Consider the following 16,096-nt stretch of genomic DNA (forward strand, 5'->3'; position numbering starts at 1 on the left):
TGAGTACCCCCATCACCCCTGGGTCTAACCCTGAGGCACCTGTGGGGTACATAGGAGTGCCAGGGCAGCTGGTGATCGCTTTTTTAATTAAATTCTATAATATTATTTTTAAATGCTAGTACACCGAGAGAGGGTGGTAGGTGAGATTTCCTCTCTTTCTTGGGAGGCTCACGGTCTGTATGGGGGTGTCTCACCCTGAATTCTCTGTTCGAGGCAGCCACGGGCCAGGAGCAGGAGTCATGGTGGTACAGGAGCAGGTTTGTTTGAAGCAGCTGATGAATTGATTGCCTCAAAATGTTTAGTGTTGCAAAGATACTTGACAGATTAATACATACATTAGACCAGCAACACTAAATAAGGAAAGTTTATTTCCAAACACAGCTCTGTGCCGCATTTCACCCTTCTATTGATACAGTTCATACCAAATGGCACATTATTTTCAGCTTAAAAATTGGCTGCCAGGTTTATGGTGTAATTAAATAAGTCTCTCAGCCATCCCCTGAGAGCCTTTCCCGTGCCGTGGATGCCAGCAGGGGAGCTGGGCAGGAGGAGCCGGTGCTGCAGCAGGTCTCCCTCCTCTCTGCAGGGCAGCAGCTGGGACACATCCATGTAACTCAGAGCCTGAAAATGCCCCGACTGTGGGGCCGTATTGTATTGCACCAGCAAACGGTACTTTTCAGTATGAAGAGAAATAGGTTTTCCATCCCAGAAAGGCAGTCTCTAAAATCTTCAGGCTTTTTTTTTTTTTTTTTAGGTCTGCCAAAACCCTGAAGATTAAAGTGCTCTATTTTGGTGCTGAGCAGCATATGGCTGGGTGGGTGTTTGGAGAGGCATGGGGCTGCTGGAGAAATCGTGTATTCAAGGGGAAGGGTTGAGGTCTGGGTTTGTGTTTCTTGCCTCATAATTAAAATATTCTCATTCGAAGAGCAGAATTTATTTTAAATGTATTTTTTTTTTCTTCTTCTTTTTTCCTTTTCTAACTGACTGATGGGTAGGTTCCTCTCAGGTTTCATGGTAGCCATATGTTCCTGAGGCATCCTCTGACCACAAACAATTTTCTTCTCATTTAACACAACAGTTCTTTCTTCTCGTGTCTCTTCCCCAGCATCTCCAATGGACAGTTACCTTGTGCTGCAAATAAAACCACTGCATTTTGGGCTGTATTTTGGAGCCCAAACTCCATTAATTGCAGAAACCAGCTTTTTAATTCTTACTGAAAAACTGTACTTGCAATTTGAAGAGAAATCCAGCACAGAGGCAGCTACCCTGGGCTCTCCTGTGAGATGGCAAGGAGAGGAGGTGATTCGGGCAGTCTCGGGGTTAAGGGAAATCACTTCTGATACTAAACAACAATATTCTGATATTAATTCAGGGTAATTGAGAACTTCTTGCTTTTAAATCAAATGGATGGAGCAGACGTGCAGTTACAAGAGAAGAGCTGTGGCTTCATCCCTGCCCTCTGGCATGGCCATGGTTGTGGCCACGGCAGCCGGGGCTTGCCACGAGGCTTCTCCAGATGCCACTTGGGTGGTGGGTCTCCGTGTACATGTGGAAGAGCACGCTCAGGTTCCACAGCCGTTCACCTCTGCAGCAAAACCCCGTTTAAACTGTCCCTGCGCAGGCTGGTGCTGCAGCACCTGTGGCAGATCAGCCCTGAGCCTGGTGACAAAGGGACTTCGGCATGTAGGACCCGGCACAGTGCTGCTGCCACCAGCGGCCGGGGAGCTGGGTCTGGGGGAGGTCCCAGGGGGGCTGCCTTTCCTTACGGGAAGTCTAATTCATGACAAAATTGTGTTTTGTACGTATTTCTGTCATATTTTCCATACAAGAAAAGTGTCATCACGGTGGGGAAGTTCCATTATCGCATTATGTTGAAACGTGCATTTTCAGGTAAGTGTTCCTTTTTATTTTTAGAAATTATTTCCCCTATGATAGGAGTTACGCATAGACTAATGTTAACCGAAACACTTACTTTACAATAACTGGCCGAGCCCAGAGCTGGAAAGAGTTGCAGGATTATTGAAGATGCCCCCTTGCCAGCTGCAGCATGCACGCAGCCGTGCAGAATTTCCCACGTTTATGGGGTGTGTGGTGCCCAGGCTGGGGCTGCGGAGGTGGGTGAGGGCATCCCGACCTCCCGGCACTGCCCCCAGCCACTCAGCTCCCTGGTGAGCCTCCTCTGTCTGCTCCAAGGTTTTGAAAATATTGACAGCTAGTAGCATGAGGAAAGTTATCATAGGACTGTGTTATCAGTAAAAATTACAGAATACTTGAGGCTGGACGGGAGCTCTGGAGAGCATCTGCAGCACTTTGTCAGGGCATGAAGGGGCAGCTCTTTGTCGTAGTACCACTTCATAAACATCCCTAGCTCTGTGTAGGAGCATCCTGGAAACAGCCCCATCCACTGGGAATGGGTGCATTGCCTCTCCCCACTTACTGTTCTCCTTTCTTCCCTCTGTCCCTTTCCCCCTGCCCATGCCCGATGCCAGCAGCGCTCACGATGCACCCTAGCAGAGAGCTGCATGGAGCAGGGAATTAAATGCTTCCATTTTGGTGCTGCGGCTGCTTATTCAATAACATCCCGGTAGGAGGGAAATGATGCAAAACCAGGAATGTGGCAGATGGCTCTGCAAAAAAAATCTGCTCGAAGAAAGGAGCTGAAGGGGCTGGAATCAGCCCTGACGCACTCGTGCACATAGGTAGAAAGGAAAGGATGGGAGTCTTTCAGAATAATATGGGGGTTTGGGTTGGAAAAAAAAGAGAGAGAGAGAATAAAAATACCAGGCCAGATTCTCAGATAGTATAAATTCCTGTCGCTGCATTAAATATGCATTAGGCAGTTTGGTTCAGATAGCTGAACTTCTGGCTCTGTTTTTTTCAAAAGAATGGAAAATACTGCTGCAGAGGTCTGCGGGCTGAGCACAGGAGGGCAGTGCTGAAGGCTGCCTTTTTTTTTTTTTTTCCCCTCTCCTTTTCTTTCGTAAGTGGCTAATACGATAGGGGAGGTTAGCTCTCCTGAACAGCAGCCTGTTGCGTTCCTTTACACAGGAACCGTATTAATACATGCAGCGGTGCCTTGCGTTTACATGCTGGTTTTATGACATTTTCAAAACCTGCTGTAATTTGTGCTGATGTTGGGTAGCTGTGGTCCTGGTAAGCATCAAGGCAAACTCTCTGCAAGATGTCAGAAAACTATGTGTGTCTGAGTGATTAAAAATTGCCCTGAGAAGAGGACCGGCTGATAAGAAAAATACCTTTGTTGTCAGCGCTATTTTTTAAGTGTCAAGATAGCTCCTGGGAGAACAGCACAGTCTGAATAAACCAGGAGGTATTTATAGTGCCGGTGCATAAACAACGTGTCTAAATTGAGTAGCAGAGCAGAAGCCTGGGTTCGCTATTCAGTGCAATGAGAAATTAAAACGTTTAGCATAAGACTGATGTCTGACTCTTGCACGGATGTGTGTGTTGCGATCCTTGAGCCGCTCTGCTCTCTTGGTTCCCGTTTGCATGCACATTTCACTTGTTTAATCTCTGGCCTCCTTGTACTGGGGCAATTTCTAGCTCTCAAGGACGTGGCTCTTGTGGAGCTATATGCAGAGGGCCACCACTTTGCTTGGTGTCTCATCCTAGGACCTGGTTGTGCCATGATCTAGGAAACCAGAGGTGAGCATGCAGAGCAAAATGGGCAGCAGATCCGTTGGCTCTTGGGAGTGCAGTGCACTGCCTGCATCCCACCACCTGAAGCATCCCCTCACAGCTGCAGGCAGGGCTTGGAATTCACATACTTACATTTTCCTGGATTCATAGAGCACCTTTTTATAGTTGTTACCTTTAAGACTCTTTTTGTCTCTTGCATTGCAGGAGAAGCTGTATTTTTTTTGCTCTTTAATAAAAGGGATTTTTTTACTGAAACATTACTTTAACAGTAATCAGGCGCATTAAATGGATAGATGCAAGGTAGCTGGCCATCTCCCTTCCACTAAAGAAAGGCAAGCTGCAAAAGCACCGGTGCATTAAAGCAGGCGTTGACAGCAGACAGCGGCAGAGGCTGACAACCACAAATTTGACAGAAAGTTTTATTGCACTTCAAACTATTCAATAAAAAAAAATACCCCCTGAAATTCTGATGGGAAAACGTTAATGCCAAAAATAGCTGTTCTTTCCAAATGGTAAGTGTTAGAGTTTAGACACCACGCTTTCTGTCTGCTTAGAAACTCTTCCATCAGGCTGTACATTTCTCAGCCATGCACAGTACAGCTTGTCATTTTAACTTACATTAAAATATAATGTGGCAGTGAACGTGGAGAGGAGGAGCTTTGGGAACATCCATCACTCCGAGTCTGGTTTCTGACCTCCCGTTTCAGGTGCCCATTTTCTGGCTTTTCACAGAACTCGACATCTATTGGCATGTCAGATACCGGCTGGTGCAGGGGCCAGGTGTTAACATCAGGATAGCACGCTGTTACTTAGCTAAATGTGATCAACCCATTCAGCTTCTCTGCCTGTATTTTCTCTACAGTCCTGGAAGAGGAGAGATTTCTGTGGAAATAATGCATCTCCTTTTTTCTACAGCGGTAAATCTTTCCTTAATCCTGCAGGAGTGTGGGATGAGGGTGGTGTGTTTTTATATCGAGTCTCACATCAAGCTTTACTCTTGCCTTCATGGGCCATAGACCACAGTTGTAAATGAGCTTAATTCTTAGTAACTGGTATAACATTGCTGGCTGATCCATTTTTAACACGTGTTTTTGAGGCTTTACAGGTAACCTGCAGGTTTAAGGGAGATCAGCACCCCGCCAGCGTGCAGTGAAGTTGGTGAAGGGAAGAGCCACCCGGCTGCGCAGGCAGCTTCTCGGACCCGGCTCAGCTCCAGGCATTGTAACGTGCAGGGCATAAGCTCTGAATAAGTAAAAAGAAAAAAAATCTGACAAAATGCAAACATATTTGTGTATTTTTGCCAATAACTTCTCCTTGAGGATTTCTCTTTGCACCAGTCCTGGTGAGTGGGATGCCAAGATGCCCTTTTTGGTGCTTTTGGGACGATGTGCTGTTGAGTCGTCGTAATGCCAAAATAATTATCTCTGTCCCCAACTGGCTCAGATTAAGTTTTCCATGTTTCCGTGTTAAGAAGGACACCTCCTGGTGTCCCTGCGCCCAGCTCTTGGCCAGCACACTGCAGCCCAGAAGCACAAAAAGATTTAAGGTGAAATCTCTGGCATTCCCTTGGAGAGAGAAGAGAGCCGTGTGACCTTTGTATGCCTAAATTGCTTCCGAAGGCTTTCACAGGGGGGCTGTTAAAAGCTTATTAATGATCTATGATTTGTCAGCTATCAGCCAACTTCTGTAATAAAATGTAAGAGGGCCATATAAATAACAGCACGCTTCTGTTTTTTTCAAGACAGTATATTATGAGTTCTAGAAATCGCCTGAATACAGCCAGCTCCATCTGGGTACTTTAGAAATTTAGAAATAATTTGAGGGTTATTATAGGATAGAATTAGCCAAAGCATTTATTTACAGATTTTTTTGTCCTTCATCTGCCCCCTTATTAATTGGGGGTGGCAGCTCTCAGCTGTGCTGACAGCGAGTCGCAGCACTGGGATGTGCTGTATTGTCATCGTTGGCTGCTTCAGGAGGGACCGTGTACCTGGGTACTTCAGGATCCATCTAGATGTCTAGAGCCAGGACTAACCACAGTGGTGACTGTTTCATGGAATCACAGAACAGTTTGAGCTGGAAGGGACCTTAAAGCCCACCCAGTTCCCACCCCCTGCCCCGGGCAGGGACACCCCCCAGCCCAGGCTGCTCCCAGCCCCATCCAGCCTGTAGCTGAGCTCAGGCTTACAGAGCCCAGCCTGGGGATGAAGGACAGGTTGTCCACATCCAGCTGTGTCAAATAACTTCAGCAGGGTGTGCAGTGCCCATCACAACCCAATCCCAGCGATGGGGACATCGTGGCCAGCATACATGGGACGGGACTTTGGGTGCTGCAAGATGACGCTGGATTTTTGATGGGTTTGGTGGCAACAGCCGTTGCCCTTTGGGATGCCTTCACCTTCCCAGGGAACTGGCCTTTTCTAGTAGCAAAGCTAGAAGCTATTGAGATTGTTAAGTGAATTACTAGAAATTCAGATGCTGGGGAATTCCGACCCCAGCATCATCCCAATGGCACCGAGCCTTCTCAGTGTTACACGTTTATTGAGCGAGCATGCTGGGAGCCCCGGTCCCCGTCAGCTGTGTCTGAGTATTTGCACAACCCTGTTTCTCATTGGTGTTTCCTGGAAATGGGGTGTCGAGTCTAAACCTGCCAGAGACAGAGAAAAACAGAAGCTTAAATAGTCTGCTGCTTGGCTGAGGGTGGGATAATTGCATCCATTTTTTCAGCTCAGCTAGGGCTCTAAAACCTCATTAGAAATACCTCATTAGAAATAACAACTTGTAACTAATAACTTTTGATATGACAGATAGATGCTGCTTTTTTTTCCCCCAGTGATAGCACTTCCTTCAAATAGAGCAGATGCTGAAAGGAGAAGGCATAATTATTAAAAAAAATAAAATTTAAAAGTTATTTTCATATCAAACTTAAGGAGAGAAATGTATCAGTTCAACCTGTGCTCATCCTCCAGAGCTGCTCCACTGCACATTATTTAAGGAGGTTAATGGGAAATTTTCCTAAATATGCATGGCTGGGATTTTCCTGTGTAATGGACTGTGGCATTATGTGCCGGACTCTGCAGAAGGATGCTGGATCACTACAGGTGGCTGTAAATGACTGAGTTTAATCGGTAGCAAAATTTCTAAAAATGTGTAATACTGAAGCTCTCTCTTACACCATTTCAGCCTCTGCCTTTGAGGAGATGGTCCCAAAACTTTGCTCTTGCCTTTCTTAAAGCTCATTATTCATAATACTTTGGAAACAGAGTCAGCTCCTGGTTCCTGCAGAAGGAATACAATTCCTGGAAACAGCCAGAGATGATCTGGGTAGGGGTGGTCCCAAATGCACAGGAGTGAGTTTTGTGAAAGCAGGGGGTATTCAGACAGAAGAGCATCACTTACCCCCTTGTGAGCAGTGCTCCTGGATGGAAATCGCTTCCCTTGGACATAGGGAATGTTTTTGCAGCCTCTGTTTTTAAATAATAGAGAGGGGTTTATTGGACATTTTCTTTGGGTTTTATGCTGGAATATATGCATCAGCGTACCTCTTTTTCAGGTGTGTTGTTGTGATTTGTATGCAGGCAGAGTTTTGCTAATGTGCCTTGCTGTCACCAGCTATTAACAGCTCTGGAGAGCACGTCGTGATGGAACCATGTGTTAGGAGTGATGAACAAAATGCATGGAAACCTTTTACTTTGACAAATGGATGGCTTTTTAATGATATGCACTGCATACAGTGTGTTTGCTTCCAAACGAGAGTTTAAAATTTATACTGTAAATGAATATTAATAATATAGACAAGTTGGTAAAATTTTAACAGGCTCATTAGCGTGACGAAGGCATCAAAGGATCTGCTGGCTGTGTACCCTGCTGATGGATAACTTCATAGGGAAAGAGAAAAAAAATACAAAAAACCCCAAAAAGCTTTTTGTACCAAGAGAAGGAGAAGACAACTTACTGGCCTGATATTAATGGATATATATAATATATCCTGATATATTATATATATATATACATCCTGATATAATGCTGTGCTAGAGGCTGCTGGGCTGAGCCATGCCCACCGCAGTGTGCTGTCCCACTGTAGGTGTCCATCAGCAGCCCGACCCCGCACCTGCCTGCACCTTGGTGCAGCCCTGCACGGCTGCCAGCTGCCTCCTGCTTTATGCATCTTATTTACAGGTCAGAAAGAAACTACATCTGCATTAAAATAAAAAGCCTGTATTTACCTGGGCATAAATAATTGGAAAATAATCCTGAGGTAGTTTTCAAGAAGGGCTGTCAGTGGTGGCTTGCACCCAGGTACTCCTGTTTTTCCTATGGGAAAATGCAGAAATACCCGTGGATTTTTGGTGTGGTGCTTTCCCGTCCAAGCAGCCTGCTGAAGAGGCAGGTCTTGGTGCAAGCATGGGGCCAGGCGAGCTGTGGGCGATGTGTTTCCCGCGCCATGCTGATGCTGCGCGTGATGTCTGAACCTGCCTCGGCCGTGGTTAGCTTCACCCGTGCTGTGAGAAGCAACGTAACGGGTTATGTATGCCCAAGGGAGATGGGATGCTCCCAGTGCGGGATGTACGCGCTGTTCCTGGGCTGGCTGGCAGCCCCAGGACTGTGCCGGTCTGTGTGCTGCTGCCAGCTGGAAATGCCCTGACTGGGAGCACGAGCCATGTGTAAGGACACTTGCAAAGGGCTGATGCTCGTTCTGCGCAAGGACATGGATAATGGCTCCGGTCATCAAGTGCCTTATGCAACTCTGTTGTTATTGCTGTAATAATACAAAGGAGATGGTTACAGCAGGGGCCGTTGTGAGCTGGCTGCTCGGAGCGTGTAATAGCAGAAAGGCGTTGCAGAGCTTGTAGCTGGGAGTCTGAGGCTTTGCCGAGAAAACGGAAAGGGAAGGAAGAGCTGGGAAATGCAGAAGAGCTGGAAGAAAACCTGAGAATTGATTTCTTGTCTAAGGGCTTATCAGAGCATGTTAGCACCTGTTAGCATCGTCTGCCTGGCATGGCAGGTATTCCCTGTAATGACAAGCATATTAGTTGCTGCTGTTCATCCTGAGAGGCTGTTAAATAATTTGCACCCTCGGGTTTGTTAGTGAGTAAGATAAATTGATTTTAAAGAAAAATTATATACCTGTGAATATTTATCTCTCCAGTGAGCTTACAAAGGGTTACATCAGTGGAAGAAAATGTGAAGCTGATTTTCCTGAGATCCAGCTAATACATTCTTCGATAGGAAGCAGGTATAAAATTCCTCCTTTGAAAGACTACTGGCAGCAGCAGGTTCGGGAAGTAGATCAGGAGGCAGAAACAGCCCTGCAGCCCTGCAGCTGGCAGCAATGTGAGAGCCTGACCTGGCCGGCGGTGGTTCCGTACACAGCACTGCCCTGGCTGTGCAGCATTGGCCATGGGGGCTCCTGCAGGTGCGGATGCAGATGGGGAGGCTGATGGGGATGTGGATGCAGGTTTTGCGCACTGCTCCCCTTCCCCAAGCCCCGGCAGCATTGTTTTTCTCCTCACACCCCTTGTTACACCCCCCCATGGCATTTTGATAGCCACCTTTTATGATAAAGCTTAATTATTTTTTTTTTTTGGTGTGTTGCCAATGCAAAGGAAAAGCTGTACAAGGGATTTCCACCCAGCAGCCATCTCCCTGCAGAGCAGCGCTGCCATGGCTGGGGTAGCCACGCCAGCAGTATTCCCATGGGAGCACAGGAGCCCAGTGGTCATGCCAGAGGCGCGGGTCACCCTCCGCAGCAAAGCCTGCGGCGCAGCAAGGTCGACAGCTACCAACTTTCCTGTACAGAGTGATTTGCATTTTAAGCAATTTGTTACCTAAAGCATAGGTCACCGGAGTTAACCAGCCATCTGCTTCACAGGCACTGTAGACCCAATTCCAAACGCAGCTTGCGCTATTTGCATGCATTATTAGATGCATTCGTTCGCTAATGAGGTCGCCCTCAGAGGTCAGGTCTGAAGAAGCAGAGGGGAAAGGTCTGGGCTTTCGCAGCGAAGGTACGAAGGTACGGCGAACGAACAGCTGTAGAGGAAAGGACACAGATGGAAGCAGTACTCACTCTAATTACCATTCTTCTAAAAATTGCAGGTTTTTTTCTAAACCCATTAGGTATGTGATTGCTTCCACTTCACTTAGTAAACACAACTGAAACACATGGTGACCGGCTGAGAGTACATCATAAATGATGAATTTCTGTCCTGGTGAGGCTTGAGATGGTGGTGTTGCGGGGGGGGGTGTTGTGCGGTCCTGAGGTGGGTTGCGTGGTCTCGGGATGGGTTGTGTGGTCTTGAGGTGGGTTGCATGGTCTTGGGATGGATTGCGTGGTCCCGGGGTGTGCTTCTGCAGGTGGGAGCTCAGGAGAGGTGCCTGCCCAGCTGGTGGCAGTGCGGCCAGTGCAGCCAAACCCAGGGTTGTATTCATCTCCTAAGAGAGAAAACAGAAAACTGAGTGTTACGTCTTGTTATACACCCAGCTGTATTAGCAGTGGAAATCGCTATGCAGAACTAAAACTTTGATTCCATAAGCAGTAGCATGAAGTGTAATAAAATTTTAATTTCCCGGCTGTATGTCACCAGGCACATATCCATCCCCCGCTCCCCCTCGCTACAGCCCTGCCATTTTTTTTGTCTTGTGCCTTCCAAGGTTTCTTTTAATTTTCTCTCAACTTAAAGGCGTTCTTGCCAGCTAAGCAGAGGATGTGTTTGCAGAGGTAGATTTGGCTTCCTGAAAACCAAATGTCATATTTCCAGTTTATATACTAGGATAAAATGGCAGGATATTTCTGTTTACAGATTGCTACAGATACCATTAAAAAAAAAAATAGCAGCAGCAGGATTTCTTCTAGAAGCCTCCAGCAATCCACCATCATCATTCCCCTCTGGTTTCCAAGGTCCGATGGGTCACTGGGATGGCCAAGTCTGGGTAATCGGGGGGGAGGACTTTTCTCTGTGGTTGGAGGTGGTGGAGGAAGGGCAGTCTCTTAGTCATATTTCATCTTCCCTGCTAATTTTTTGAAGCTTGGATCTCAGCCTGGAAGCGATGGATCTGTGAGCAGATTGCTGGTGAAGCCTTTAAAAAGGGATAAATGTATTTCGTAGGACATACCTACAGCTCGCTGGTGGGTTGGAATGCATAAAGCGTAGGGGCTGGTTTTGTGCGCATTCGTCAATGTGATGAAAATACAGAATAACTCAGTAATACTTTTAAGATCCTGACAGATCCATCTTTACATTACAATTAGAAGCTCTTGCTAATTTAATACCGGGGTTATCAGTTAGCCCTGTATTTCCCTTTGTCAGCAGAACCTTCAAAAGTGCCCGTAATAGCAGCTGTGAATTATTCAGTTACACTCCTTCCTCTATTGTTGGCTCCTTTCACCTTGAGAATGACAATTTAATAGCTACTGTATGTAAATGGTAGGCATGCAAATGCCTTTTCTTTTATACATTTAAAAACATAGAATATATTTCATTGAAACATTCAAAAAAACCCTTAAGATGTACGTGCATCTGCAGTTGACCCCGCTGGTGAGTTTTTCTCCTTTGCTCATTGCAGGGATGACGTGCCAAGCCAGGACATCCTATACCGAGGATGAGGTGCTCTGGGGTCATCGTTTCTTCCCTGTTATCTCCTTGGAAGAGGGGTTCTTTAAAGTCGATTACTCCCAGTTCCACGCGACGTTTGAGGTCCCCACCCCACCATACAGTGTGAAGGAGCAGGAGGAGATGCTGCTGATGTCCTCTCCTTTGATAGCACCCGCGGTGAGCAACAGCAAAGAAAGGAATAACTCGGTGGAGTGCCTGGATGGTCTCGATGAAGTTGGCACAAAACTACCTTCAAAACTGCAGAAAATAACTGGGAGGGAAGACTTCCCAAAAAAACTCCTCAGGATGAGTTCCACCACCTCTGAGAAGGCCTACAGCATGGGAGATTTGCCCATGAAACTCCAGCGGATCAGCTCGGTCCCTGGGAATTCGGAGGAGAAACTGGTGTCTAAAACCACAAAGATGATGTCAGATCCCATCAGCCAGTCGGTGGCTGACCTGCCGCCCAAGCTTCAGAAGCTGTCGGGCGGCGGCAGGATGGAAGGGAACCTTCCACCCAAACTGAGAAAAATGAATTCTGATCGATTTACATAACCCGCCAGGACTTCTAGCTATCGTTTAGAGCTTGAACTGCTACTGGCAAGGGCAGGGTGGGCAGGAGAGCTGGCCCTCCACCAGCCGTAGGTGTGCTGAACTCTGTGGTCCCCGGTGCGCCGGGAGGCAGGAGCATCCCCTCTGTAGCGGTGGCTGTGCTGTAAGTATGAACAACGGGATGATCGGCGAGCTGATGTTCGTTGGCATGTAGTATCACAACATGCATGCAATAATAGTGTGCAATTTTTGCATATAGTATTATGGCATGACTCCTACTATATTTATACTGTATATTCTGAAAAATATGGAAAGGGGCATTCCTTTCCCTGTATTTCTTAAGAGTAAGTAGTAGGTAAAACATGCAAGTGGGTAACTTTCAGGGTAAGTTATAATTTCATTTGAAAATGTTTTGGGTTTGGGTTTTTTTTCCTGATGTGGATTGTGACGTTTTGTTCAACAAAGTAGTTATGGTGCATGTCTTTTTTCTTAAAAGAAGGTGTATTCGTTAATTCTGAACATCAAATCTGCTAGCCTTAAATTAACTGCTGGTTTCTATTTTGCTTTAGCATTTTCTTGGGGTTTCTTTTCCTGCATCTAGGCTACTGGAAAAAAATCTAAATGTATTTCATAAGGCATTGTTTAGAGAAGAAACTTGTACTAATAAGCCTCGGCAGAACCGTAAATAAAGGAATAAAATTCACACTTTAGATACAGTTAGTAAAAATTTTTAAAAATATTTGTGATTTATAATATATGTGCCAGAAAAACATTATAAATAAGCAGGACGTGCTTGATTTCTCATGTTGATAGAATAGCTAAACATCAAAACAGCTGAATGTCTCCATGAAGCCAAGCAGGCATTTATTCCTGATGAACTGCATCCCAAGGCAGAGTCATCATTCCCCCTAATTCCGCAGTGCCCGGATTTCACTCCCTCTTGCTTTGACGGCCCAGTTGGGCCGGTAGCGATGCAGATGATGGTTGCGTGAGCCATGACCTTGCAGCCGGAGCTGTGCGAAGTTGCGGCAAGTCCCAAGCCTGGGTGGGCACAGGACACACCTGCTGCTGGCTGCGCTGCCGGTGGCATCACTCCTTACTGCTTTTGCTATGGTGAAAATGATGTTTAAAGATGTTCTTAACTGAAGTTGACCCTGTGGGTTTCAAAATGAGTAATACTTTGTATAAATGTTTGGTTTGATATCCTTCTGTGCTTGTGTTTGGGTTTTCCTTTATCCATCTGGTTTTGCTCCAGCGGGGTCGAGCCAGGAGGGCTGGGTGTTGTGCGGGTGCCCCTATCGTCATGGCTTGCGGTGCTGGAGCATCCCGCACTGCTCTGGACCCTCCACAAAAAGCTGGAGGCTGCTGCGATGCCCAGGGACACTTCTAGTCTGGGGTCTGTATTTGGGGGCCAGGTCACGATGGCTTCCCAGAGGCTCCTTCTTGGAGGAGGAGGAGGTCTAGGCGAGATGGAGTGATGAGCAGCATTGACAGAGAGCTGGGTACGAAAGCCACCACCAACAGCGACCAGGAAAAGGACTCTGCATGATATTGTCTGCATGTAAAACCCTTGAGACCACAGCCACGTGGTCCCAGGCATGGACACGTGTGGGTCAGGAGATGCATGCATAGCTTCAGTCATGGATGGGCACTTCTGACTCGTGGGCTCTGGACCATCCTGCACGAATGTTGGTGCTTGATACATGACTAATAACAACAGATATGGCAATCTTTGAGGAAAAAAAAATGGTTTTGTTATAAACGCTGGCATGGAATAAGAACTTAGAAACAGCACAGCTGGAGGGTTGGCTCGGACACCGCTGTGGCTCAGGGCTTTCACTGGAAGTTGCAATGTATGACTGGTCAGTTGCACACCCAAGGACTTTATACTAACTTCCAAAGTTTCTTTTCATTGTTTATCATGATTTTTGAGTGGCATTGCATGCTTTTTACACCTTTGTCTATACTTCAATTCTCCGCACGTTATTGTTGAAGGGAAGGTCATGCATTGCTCCCTATGTGCGCCAATCCAGTGCTCTACACATGCGGTGAGTGGATTGCTGATGTGGCAAGATAAAATCCGGACTTCTTTTCCCCTCTTTGCTAACACTTCCTCAGGTTGTCTTGTAAAATACTGCAGACTTTTGTACCACACGTAACTCTTCTACCAGTCCTTGACTGACAGCAAAAATAGCCATGTACAAGTCAACAGTAAAAATGCCACCAAGTCCAAACCAGAGAGCCAGAACATTAATTGGCGTGGTAAACATTTGGCCAGCGGCACAGCCGAGTGATGAGTCTTGCCAATAGGCTTGAGCAGATTGCTCTGGTTTTGAAAGAATGGTCTCCAGCAGCTTGACCTCTCCTCAAACCTCCTTTGGTTTGTTTGGGGTGGATGGGGGACCACTGCCTCCTCGCCGGGATGCTGCCGGAGTGTGACCCAGCCAACCGGCTGCGCTCTTGTGACACTGTACTTGAACTAGGTGGTCACTGTAGATCCCTTCCAACTGAAAATATCCTCTCCTTCTCCTTTTTCTCCTTCTCCTTCTCCTTCTCTCTCCTCCTTCTTCTTCCCTTTCTCCTTCTCCTTCTCCTCTCCCCTTTCCTCTCCTTTTTCCCTTCCCTTTCCTTTTCTTTCTATTCTGCTGCACTCCATATCTTGCCCTGTGCTGCCTGCATTTTTGTGGCTCTGGTAGGGAAGTGCAGGTGCAAGGTGGGGGTCCCTTGGGGGGTTCCCCATCTTTGCTGAGTTCTCCTGCCATCAGCATGGGGGGTGGCTCATGGTCCTGTTGACTTTTCTTTATGGAAAAGTAAATGTGCCGTGCCCCCAGCCTAGGAGCAATGCTGTTTCACCAGCCGTGCCCTGGGGCCACCAGCATCTTCCCTCCCAAGAGCTGCAGGGAAGGTGCTGGACTTCTCGTGCCTGGCGTGGGGCAGGTGGCTGCTCAGCAGCTGCAAAGTCCTGCCTTCGGGAGAGCCAAGTGGCGTTTTTGTTTGGGAAACTTTGGATTGAGTCTGTGTACAAGAGTGAATTAAGTACGAGCAGTGTGAATGTGTTCTACAGATTGAACTTAAAATAGGTGACAGGGCAAAGTGCTGTAGCTGGCAGTCTGAGCAGCTGCAGCTTACTCAGTAGCTTGTATAAAACATGCAAAAGTGTGTGAAACCCTGGAGAAGTAGCCTGGCTTTTATTAAAGTAATGCCATAGAAAATACTAAGTTACGATTAACTGAAAAGTTTGATTTTTTAAAATCAAAATATGCACCCATCCTTGATGGGTGCAAGATTTCTGAGGCTTGTGGCTTGTATTGCGGTGTGTTACATATGTTAAGATGACAATGTATGTGTCTCATTAATAAGAGTGAAAGTACAAATGTGGATGATAACTTCCTTTAGTTATTTATTTTAGGAAGTTACTTCTGGTTAATATTTCATTTTTATTGGTGTGGCCAGTTTTTTCCCCCCCTAATTGATATTTTAGCCCAGCCCTAACGCTTGTGCTAAGACAAAGTAACTGATTGCACAGCCGGTCTGTGTTCTCTACTGCTGAATTTATGCTTGAATTATATTGTAAATTGTACATATTCAGATTAGAATAAACTAAATGCATTTTCTGGCATGCAGTCTATAACTGTATAAATGTACAAGTTTATTTGAATTATACAAAATAACAAACTCTTGTATTCATTAATACTGCAAGCTCAGTTTTATCTAAAGCTATATTAAACTTTCAAAAATTGTTTGGTTTAAATGTGTTTGTCTTTTGTCCTGTCCACTTTTTATCACTTTAATAAATGACTTTGTATTCAAGCTGTTTAAGGGCTCCTGATTTCACATTTAGTGTATGCAAATGGCCAAGCTCTTGACTGATCTTAAAAGCAGCAGAAATAAAACCTGAGTTTAGCTGAGCTGCGTTTTCAGGGTCCTTGGAGGTGGTCTGGCCGAGCCCAGCCCAGAAACACCGAGTCAGGAGTCCGCCAGCTCCTTCCTGAAGGACAGCTGAGAGCAGAGCCTGAGGTACGTGCAGAACACCCACGGGCAGCCCCGATGTGCCCATCTCCTGCTGAATTTTTGAACTTTACCTGAATTTATGAAACACTATTTCGTCTGTAGCACAGCAGCTGGGGAGCTCTCCTTCCCCTTGCATAGAGAACTGGGAATTTTTATCATTACCTCCCCCATCCAGCCCCAGGAATTAATTCTCCAGAAATCAATAGAGGCTATCAAATCTCTCCCCATTAGGAGACCAGACCTTCCTCTCTGCTTTTTACTATAAATTGTCCTGTTAGTGG

At 46.3% G+C, this 16,096-nt stretch overlaps 1 protein-coding gene across 1 annotated transcript in view; it reads left to right on the forward strand.

Moving 5' to 3' along the window:
• Nucleotides 1-15,614, forward strand: part of KCNJ3 (potassium inwardly rectifying channel subfamily J member 3) — a 55,166-nt gene extending 39,552 nt beyond the window's left edge. Inside the window, exon 3 of the mRNA XM_005432670.3 lies at nt 11,224-15,614. Within this exon, the coding sequence (XP_005432727.2) occupies nt 11,224-11,807 (584 nt within the window). The 3' untranslated portion in view covers nt 11,808-15,614. The remainder of the gene's footprint in view (nt 1-11,223) is intronic.
• The last annotated feature ends 482 nt before the right edge of the window (nt 15,615-16,096 follow it).

The sequence above is a fragment of the Falco cherrug genome, chromosome 8 (assembly GCF_023634085.1).
Source record: "Falco cherrug isolate bFalChe1 chromosome 8, bFalChe1.pri, whole genome shotgun sequence".
NCBI lineage: Eukaryota > Metazoa > Chordata > Aves > Falconiformes > Falconidae > Falco > Falco cherrug.